Below are 10,626 nucleotides of genomic sequence, written 5' to 3' on the forward strand. Positions count from 1 at the left end.
AACTTGCATTCGCTGCCTCAATTACGATGGTAAAAGTTTTTTTCAGGGACAAGTCCATACTTCGCAGCCCGAAAGTTGAAAAAACTCTTTGGTACCATATGCAGTGGCTGAAGATCCACTTCCATAATGGTCAATGTCGATCCATTCCTTTTAGTATCTCCTCCGCAAAACTTTTGATCTTTAATCCTAATCAACATTTTTGTCGGTTCAAACGCCCAAAATTTTTAAACCCCCCTAAATACATACGTTTTTTGGGAAAGAATTGTTTCAATATACACAGGCTGAGGGTATATCTCTGTCGCCAAAGCCGACTGATACTTTTTTACTTGTTTTGTATATTAATTACTTTGGCATTTTTTCTTGTGTATTAATTGACATTTCAAAATAAATTTCCCAATATATCCAACTGACAACAGATAAATATTTCAGGACAAAAAAATTAATTATATTACTGATTAATATTAATAATACATATTTTATTGAAGAAAATGAAAATATTGTGGATTTTGTTGACCATAACGTTATTGTGTGTGGAACATTGTGTCGCTGATGGAGAAGAAGGCGGTGCTGAGGATGGAGGTGAAGAAGAAGGTAATGTAAAATATGAACTACATACATATGTAGTTTTCATTATTAAACTAATAGATGGAAGAAATATTTTTGAGTACATTTTTATAAAATAAATCGTATCAAAATTGCTCCAATATTCTAGTAATTTTTGTCAAGTCATAGATTTTCGAAGATGTGTGCTACAAATTTGTCACTTCAAGTTCTCAATGGGTAGACCATGGATCAATCGATTTAATCCAAACTTTGTAAAATTTGTAAAAACATAGCTTATGTTCGAAGATGAGCCATATCGGCCAACTCCTTCATCGAAACTTTGCTCGTTGCTCTGTGTCTTCGAACATAAGGTTGGGATATGGACACCAAATCCCGCAACACAAAATTTAAGAACATGTGTCGTTTTGAATTTTTCGTAGCATGTTTATCCTCGTGGCCCCTTTTACGGTGTTACAATTTTTTCGGGAGTAGGTCCATATTTCCTGAGATAAAAGCCCTTAAAACCCCTGTCGGTACCAACTAAAATGACTGATGAAGACGATTACTTATTATTTGAGTATCCGATTTGGTCAAACCTTTGCACATCGCAGAACTTCTTCCAAACGTACATCTGGTTACAGGACAACTTCGGTTACATTCCACACGAAAGATTAACATTTTCACTTAAGTGCAGTTAAAGGGCTGTGTACCTTGTGGTACTGTTTACAGTGATATTATGTTTTTCGTGGTCAAGTACATGCTACATAGCATAATGGTTCAAAAGCTCGAAATCCTCAGTGACTAACTAAATTGGCTGGTGTGCACGATGTAGTCCTACGTAAATCTATTTTAGAGGTTATTGTTAGTTGATCTTATATGAAATGTTGGCACAAAGTATATGAATAAAGTCAATAGAGATTCAATATTTAGGATACAATTTAAAATTTTTACAAATCATAAAACATAAGTCCCTGGATATTTAGAACAAAAATAAACCATATCGAACCACATTTGGTATAGTCGCCATATAAAAGTCCGACCCTATTTCAGTATTTTGAAAATTGTTATCAAAATATTCCACAAATTTGTTCGCCACAAAATTTTATTATATGTCCTAAGATACAATAAAACTACACATCTCATCGAAACTCCAGAAATATGCAAAAATTAAAAATAAATGTTAGGAATCCTTGCACTTTAGGTATATGGTGTCGTTGGCAACTTTACTAAGAAGAATATTTTTGTTAAAAAAATAACCCTCGTCAGTAGTGGAATTCTCTAACTCATTTTTTGAGTTACCGACAAAAATCGGTAACATTAAAACGCAAAATTATGAATGAAAAGTATCAATAAAAGTTGACAGCACTGTTGCTATGGGTAGAATTTAGCAACAGCTTTATTTTGGTTGTTAACTTACCGACAAATTTCGTTAATTATCGAAATTATAAACATTTTAATTTTAACGATATTTGTCGGTAACTCAAAAAATGAGTTACAGAATTCCACTACAGGTCACTAAAGAGGTCTTTAAAGGGATTTCTAGGGTTAATTTTGTATTTTTGTTTTCAAAAATCGTTAAAAATCTCCTTTAAAATGTGGTCGTATCAGATCAAAATATTCTACGAAATTGTTTGTCATAAATTCTATAATTGTTCCACAAACATCCCATAAGGGACAAGGAAGACTTCTCTCATATCAATGAGTGCAACCCGATTCATATTAGCTCAATGATATGGGACCTACAGTTTATCGCCGAGTCCGAACGGCGTGTCTAAGACACCACTTTTGTAGAGAAGTTTTACATGGCTGAAATACTCAGTAATGTCGCCAGCATTACTCAGGGGTATTTTGCCACCGTTGAAAAGTGTTTTGATGTTGCCTGGCCGGGGAATCGAACCCACGACCTTATATGTGCAAGGCGGGTGTGCATACCATTGCTCTCTTAATACTTCAAAACTTTAAATTTTACCTAAATACCACCAAGTGACCCGATACTATATACTGACATTCTGATTCAACGAAAATTTGTATATATCTGCAAGACAAAATGCCACATAAGAACGAAATGTGCAAATCTTTGCAGGATGTTTCGATGGAAATTGGTAAAAAACTCTTCGCTTTTTATGAAATGATAAGGTACACAGTCCAACCCGATCTTTGCGTCTATGAACAGATCGAATACCGGCTAAACAGCCAAAATACTTTTTCCCAAAAGTTATTATGCCAATAAAAATATTGAATTTTTTAAGAGGCACTACTTTCGATATTTACCTCGCCCACAAGTCATTTTAGTTGATTGACTTAGTATTTAAATCTTTGTCAGGAAGCTTGAACTTGCCCACGAAAAATAAGATATCGCTTTAAACAAGACTACAAGAAGTATATTGTGCCACCGTGGTGCAATGGTATGCACGGCCGCCTTGCACGCAGAAGAAGAAGGGGTGCACTCATTGATATGAGAGAAGTCTCCCTTGTCCCGTATGGGATGTTGTGGAACAATGTTGTTGTTACAAGAAGTATATTTGGTCAAGATGCCCAAAGGATCCTCGAACATTCTTTAAACCGCACTTATGTTGAACTTTTGTCAGAGAAGATGACTTTTGTCAGAGATTTTGTCTGAAGATGTTGTCAGTGTCTATTCTTTTGAATTTGATGTACGTTGAGCAGTAATTGTACGATATTTGAAGGAGTGGAGCAATGTAATCCATACTAGGTTCGATATATTTTTGGAAGAAATATTGCAATGTTTTGACCGAATCTCTTATCCCCTTCAAGAGTTATCGTACCATTTGAGCAAAAAAATTAAACTTTTATTGCGGAGGTACCAATATAACTTAAATTTAATTTGGATATTACGAGATCCAAAACATGGATCAAATCGGTTGATCCGTTCGAGGGTTATCATGCGCTCCAGTCTGCCAGACAAACACAGATACGGATTGTGATAAGTAATTCCAACTTGTCTGAAACTAATTTCGTCAAAACATATGTGAAGTCTAAAGCAATATTTTGATTAGGCACATTTCGCGGTGCTCTTGAAGCATATTGGATTGACTGTATCGCCTTCTTATAAAACAATGTCATGACTGCAATATCGCAACTGAAACTTATATATCTCAAAAATGGTAGAACCTAGGAAAAATTACGAAAGTCAATCTTGTAGAGAATTTTCACAGCTACAACATATTCTTTAGTCCCATTTCGAACGGATTTGCAGTCTTCAAGCTAAATCCTGAAGACCTAAGATATCTCAAAACTGGTAAAACCTAGGAAAATGTAAATCAGTTAATCTTGTACAAAATTTTCACTGCTACAACATTTTCTTTAGTCCCATTTCGGTAGGACTTGCGGTTTTCAAGCAGAATCGTGAAACCCTAAAAAAAACCTAAAAATCCATCCACTTGCGGTTTCCAAGCAAAATCGTGAAAACCTAAAAAAAAACTTAAAAATCCATCCAGCAAAAAATGCAAAATAACAGATTTAAGCAGTTTTTGACGCACAACAATTATTTTTTTCTCCTACAGTTTAGCAATAAATTTGTTTGAAATAAAATAACAAAATTTTTGTGAAGGCAGTGAAACAAATTTTTGACTGTAATTCAAGATATACTCCACGAAGAACCCTTCATACAGTTTGTCCAATAGACATTTGTACATGCACTTCCATTCCCACAATACTAAACTCGTAGTTTATTGGATACAGGATAACTGTAAAGAATCGAGACCTCTTATATAGCTCGAATATGACATATGCGGAATTCGTATTGGATAGCGAAATGGTTTGAGATGAAGAAGCAACTCAAATTTCATTGGTTGTTTCTCTCCAAAAAAAAAAACTATACAAACAAAAAATTTGAAAATATTTCCTACAAACTTGTTAATGATGTACTTTTTTTTGTACCGAAATTTCAGAAAAATATAATTTTTCATTTGAAATCTCTAAACTAAAAAAATGTTATGAAAATGAAAAAATTTAACATTTTGTTGCAGTAGCTAAACAAATTTTGTTCGGCCCCCTGGGCCCCTCCCCCCTGCGTACGTCCCTGCCTTAAATGTTAAATTACAGATGGTTCGGTCAACATACATATGTACCTAAACACATCAAAACAACTAAAATCGGAAGGTACCGTTATATGGGAACTATGCCAAAACATGGATCAATGTTGACAATGTTTGGTGGAGAAGCTTGTGACTTCTGGGAATCTCAAACATCAAATTACTGGTAGTTCGGTGAGAATGTAGCTAAAATCTTCAATATTCCGAAAATCGGGTAGAACGGTTACATGGGGCTATACCAAACCATGGTCGTACTTTTACAATTTTTGGTGGAGAAATTTTGTGACCACCGGGTACGTCAAAAGTCATATTACATTTATATTATATGGGGGCTATACCAAAATGTGGACCGATATAGCCCATCTTCTAACTGCCTATGTAAAAAAGACACTAGGGTGCAAAAATATAGCTCAATCATTGTGGACGCTAGAGTGATAATAATAGACGGACATGGACTAGATCGACAAAGAATTTACCCCGATCAAAAATTGTAGATATATGGTAAAGACCAAAACTGTTCTACAATCGATGAATCCGAGTTTCACCTTTTCAGAATTCGCGAACTGTTAACATATTCTCTATAGTATGACCGAAATTCTTTAAAATTAAGTGTTTTAAGAGGGATCCCATAATGTTGACCATTTAAATTAAATTACGTTGGTAAAAATGGGTTGAAGCCAACAAATTTTTTTATATTCCTTTCCGATTTCTGGCTTAACCTTACATTTTATAGGCCTACACCCAAAGAAAGACTCAAAGAATACTCCATGGGAAACATGATACAAGTGTATGATTTTTCGATATATCCACTGAATCCACCAAAAATTTTTGCTGACATTTCGAAGCCGGAATTTCGATTTTTTTATCTTTTTAATAATCCGGACGCGCAACAAGATAGTATTCAAAACCTGTAATAGGATTATAGGACTTGTGATTTTACGTCGTTTAATGGATATCTCATGAGTGTGCTCCTTACAGCACCCTAGTAATTGCATTTCTTAAAAAACCTATTGTTTGCGTGTAAAATTTACAAAAGTTGTTTAATTTCCTTTGAACCCCGCGTGAATTCAGTTTTTTTTTTTTACCCTGGATCTAATGATCCCTTCCGCGTTCGAATCCATCCACTAAAACCGCGGATATAGATACCTTGTAAATAGGAAAATCTGCAAAAATATATTTTGACAATTCCGCGATTCTCTTTGATTATTTTCAGATAACCGTAAAGGATTCCAGTTATGTGAAAATAAACGGAATTATAATACTTGGGTAAAGTGTGTCATAAATTACAGATATACGCTAGTAATATAGGAGTTTTATCCAAAATAGAATGTGGAGGCACATCGGCGGTTCTTGACAAATCTATTTGAAATAGATGTATATTGACGTAAATTTTATGGGTGCTACTGAAATCGGATGTGCGTCAAAATCGTATGGAGATTGCGTGACTATTACACACTTTAACATCGAAATATCCATACATATTGATAGATATGGATAACAAGTTGTCAAAGAAATATTTAAAATTTTTTATTTGAATAATCTTTTTGAGAGAAACTTCCAGTAAAATCTGAATTACTTCTTAATGCCATGTAATTTAATTATCAAATAATAAAGCGTCGGGGAATTCTCTAATGAATATAAATGTATTGAGTCTTTGAACTCATTCTGTATTCAAAAAATATTAGAAGTACATGAAATGACATGTCTACTGGACAAAATGTGCGATATACCAAGGATTTTTCGTGGAGTGTATCTCGAAAAGCAATTAAAAAATTATTTTACTGCCTTAATTAAAATTTTGTATTCCTATTTTATTTACTTACTAGCACACCCCGGTCCGCGTAGCTGGTCCGTCGTAATGAGATTAAATTAAACTTTTTATGCTTGACAATTCAAAAATTGGTATTGTATACATCACTTCTTCGGTCCAATGTCAAACCGAGGAAGATTTTTAATTTATCAACAGGTTTTGTCTGTAACCTTTCTTTTCACTTACGGACTTTGTCGAAGTTGTTCGTCGATTGATGCTGTTTAGGATTTATTATCGTCCATGTCGCTAAAGCTATCTAATTATAAAAGTTACAAAAATGGTTAAGTCGAATTCTCTTATTTATTGAGACTTACATGTTTTAGGTTTTCATGGCTGATTGACCGTTGAACCTCACCATTTCAGGAAATTTGTCAATATATCATTTTTCTTGATAGAGGGCGTTATCTCGTAGTATTGGAGATATAACATATTTCCAAAAAGCAGGCGTGGTCGGGTCTTAAGGCCACAAAGAAGTACCTAGATTGTAGATTAATTCGTAAATGTTTAAATCGATACATTAGTAATATTTTCAAATATAGCGTTTTTTTTTTAAGGGGAGGTACCGCGCCCCCTCTGATATTTAATAAAATTTGTAGCCTGTTTCGGGGGCCATCCCCCGACAATTTCAGGAAAATCGTTTCAGTAGTATTTGCAGAAAAAATTTAAATTGAAAAAACTTTCCACAAAAACCTTCAGTTGGGTTATGACGGCATTTGATTTTTACAGTGTTTTATTTAACTTGCTTCGGTCCGTTTAGTTCAAATCTGGTAACTAATTTTTAACACATTTGCAGTTGACCAATCGAACTGAAACTTTGCACACTTTTCAAATTTAGATGACAATACACGAATATGGAATCAAAACCAATATTGGTCCGTTTTATAGTGTTTTAAATGTGTTTTATTTAAATTGCATTTCAAATCTGGTAACTCATTTCACACACAGTTGCAGTTGACCAATCGAACTGAAACTTTGCACACTTTTCAGATTTGAATGACAATACATGAATATGGGCCAAATTTTTCCTACAGCCCCCATATAGCGGTACCACCCGATTTCAGGTATTTTGAGGATTTTATCTTCATTTTTGCCCGAATGAGCTGTCTGTGGCATTTCCAATGGTACAGACATTTCCCCACCAAAAATTGTGAACATAGGTCCAGTTTTTGGTATAGCCCCCTTATAGCGGTACCACCCGATTTCAAGTATTATGATAATTTCATCTTCATTTTGAGGCCGAATTTGCTGTAACTTGGCATTTGGAGTCCCCAATGGTACAAAAACTTCCCCACCAAAAATTATGGACATAAGTCCAGGTTTTGGTATAGCCTTTATATAACGGTACTACACGATTTTCGGCCTAAATTGACTATAATTTTGTTCTCAGTTATTAAAAAAATGTATTTACTAAAAAGTTAAGAATAATATATAATTTAAAAAAAATTAATTTTCAGTGCTTTATTTAGAAATGCACTTAAAACTAGGAAATAATTTGTCTCTTAGCCACAATAAATATATTCTTTCTCATGATGGAATCTCTCAAATAGAACGCTTGCATTTAAATTATAAATGGTGGCAAAATTAAACTGCAAGCGTTTTATTGGAGAGATTCCAAAACTATTTTTGTGCGTCATAAAGTGCTAATATCTGTTATTTTACAGTGTTTTAACGGTGTTTTATTTAACTTGCATTTCAATTCTGGTAACTCATTTTCCACACAGTTGCAGTTGACCAATCGAACTGAAACTTTGCACACTTTTCAGATTTGGATGACAATACATGAATATGGGCCCAATTTTTCCTACAGCCCCCATATAGCGGTACCACCCGATTTCAGGCATTTTGAGGATTTTATCTTCATTTTTGCCCGAATTAGCTGTCATTTGGCATTTCCAGTGATACAGACATTTCCCACCAACAATTGTGAACGTGGGTCCAGGTTTTGGTATAGCCCCTTTATAGCGGTACAACCCGATTTCAAGTATTATGAAGATTTTATCTTCATTTTGAGGCCGAATTGGCTGTAACTTGGCATTTGGAGTCCACAATGGTACAGAAACTTCCCCACTAAAAATTATGGACATAAGTCCAGGTTTTGGTATAGCCTTTATATAACGGTACTACACGATTTAAGGCATTTTAAAGTTTTTATCTAAATTTTCGGCCTAAATTGACCATAATTTTGTTCTCAGTGGTCAAAAAATGTATTTACCAAAAATTTAAAAATAAAATATAATTTAAAAAAATTAAGTTTCAGTGTTTTATTTAGAAATGCAATTAAAACTAGGAAATAATTTGTCGCTTAGCCTCAATAAATATATTCTTTCTCATGATGGAATCTCTCAAATAAAACGCTTGCATTTAAATTATAAATTGTGACAAAATTAAACGGCAAGCGTTTTATTTGAGAGATTCCATCATGAGAAAGAATATATTTATTGAGGCTAAGCGACAAATTATTTCCTAGTTTTAAGTGCATTTCTAAATGGTATAGAAATTGACTCACGGAGTCGACCCGGAGTCGGAGTCGTGAAAAAAACTCGTCTGGAGTCGGAGTCGAGCCAAAAATACCTCGACTCCGAAACCCTGACCCTTTAGACGCTTACATATTTGCTTTGGGATAAAACGTTGACTTTTTCTCCAAATAAGTTTTTTATCTATTATCCGGCCATCACCACAATCAGTAGACTTCTTTCCCTCCGGGACCCCCATTAACCACCAGCATTTCGTGACGATTAGATCAAAATTGCGACCTGTAGCGTGAGTTCAATAAAATGGAAAAATGGGATGTATTAACGACTATTATTTGACCACCTACGACAGCCTACTTTACATAGTTAGAAAGGTGATATTTTCTACTTTCATTTTCGGGTTAGAATATGTATAGAAGCTGAGATATTCGCTTTGGTAAAAACGTTGGCTGTTTCTCCAAATAAGTTTTTTGTCCATTCCGATCCCTAAATATTATCCGACCATCACCAAAATCAATAGGCAAACCCAAAATTTGGTGACGATCCGATCAAAATTGCGACCTGTACCTCCCGATTTCAGGTATTTTCAAGTTTTTAGATGTTCGAATTAGCTAAAATTAGGGTTCTCAATCGACAAAAAACTTCTCCTCCTAAAATTGGTGGCATTGGTACTTTCGCAACAGAAAGGAAACTAATTATTCCATATAAGTTCCGAATATAACGCCTTTTTACTTGTTTATGATTTTTTTTTAATCATGATTTAAACTTATTTCTTACCTGCTATCCTTTTAGGCGTTCAATGTTATGTCTGTACAGGTGATGACGTGGAATGTATCAGTTTGCAGAGCTACAAATCAAGATATAAACTTTTACAAAAATGTAAAACTGGCTGCGCTGTACTTTTGGGACAAACTGGTGAAATTGGGGCATATGGTAAGACAAATGAAAATACAAAAAATATATCTATATATTAAACTCATTGAAAATACTTTAACAGATACCAGCATTAAATTTGCCAGAGGCTGTGATGATTTGGAAAAATGCAATGACAAAAATGTAAATTGTTGCAAATGTAGTTCGGATGAATGCAATATGAATAATTATTGCTCAGCTGGTGACATTACATCGACATCTAAAATTTTGCAAATAATCATAATTTGTGCGTATTTTTTATGAATTTTTCATAAAAATATCTCCTTTGTAAACCTTGAATAACTCAAAATTTACGAATACAAAAACAAAAACTTTTCAATGTTATATATACATATACAAGAATGATGCAATCAGATTAAAAGCTAATTTGCCACTGAGAATAAATACATGGCTTATCACCTTGCCATCCTCCATGGTGACTGGTTTACTGACATTTCAAATGACAAAAGACATTATTTTTACATTTCTCTTATTGCTTTTCCTCGTTTTTTCGCTCTTAATAGGCATTTAATGTTCTAATTCCCGAAGAGAGTTGCCATTGTTTTCGCTGCATGAAGAAGATCTTAAGCTTTTTTTTAAGAACATCGACTATAATATGGATTTTGGGATTCCTTTCGGTTTGCAGAATCTCAATGCAATCCCGATATAACGCATATGTATGTCGAACAGAGTTACAAAGGGGATTAATGCCATAGTGGTTATAAAAAATTCGGGTTTTCTTCTTTAAAGTTCATATCCAGTTATCACACTCTAACTTCAGTCCCTTATTTCAAAAAGTTTTATATTGAACAAATCTTCAACATTTCACCATTAT

At 34.0% G+C, this 10,626-nt stretch overlaps 1 protein-coding gene across 1 annotated transcript; it reads left to right on the forward strand.

Annotated features, from left to right (window-relative positions):
- Positions 1-380: 380 nt before the first annotated feature.
- LOC141390973 (uncharacterized) lies at positions 381-10,138 on the forward strand. Its single transcript, XM_073963893.1, has 3 exons — positions 381-591; positions 9,672-9,812; positions 9,877-10,138. The coding sequence occupies exons 1-3, from the start codon at positions 489-491 to the stop codon at positions 10,053-10,055; spliced, it is 423 nt and encodes a 140-aa protein (XP_073819994.1). The 5' UTR covers positions 381-488; the 3' UTR covers positions 10,056-10,138.
- Positions 10,139-10,626: the final 488 nt, after the last annotated feature.

Source organism: Musca autumnalis, unplaced genomic scaffold (assembly GCF_047663935.1).
Source record: "Musca autumnalis isolate F117 unplaced genomic scaffold, ASM4766393v1 scaffold_1, whole genome shotgun sequence".
Lineage (NCBI taxonomy): Eukaryota > Metazoa > Arthropoda > Insecta > Diptera > Muscidae > Musca > Musca autumnalis.

Coding starts and splice junctions, on each gene's coding strand:
- LOC141390973 (XM_073963893.1), top strand. CDS start 489: ATGAAAATATTGTGGATTTTGTTGACCATAACGTTATTGTGTGTGGAA. Junction 592..9,671: donor GGATGGAGGTGAAGAAGAAG/GTAATGTAAAAT, acceptor CTATCCTTTTAG/GCGTTCAATGTTATGTCTGT. Junction 9,813..9,876: donor TGGTGAAATTGGGGCATATG/GTAAGACAAATG, acceptor ATACTTTAACAG/ATACCAGCATTAAATTTGCC.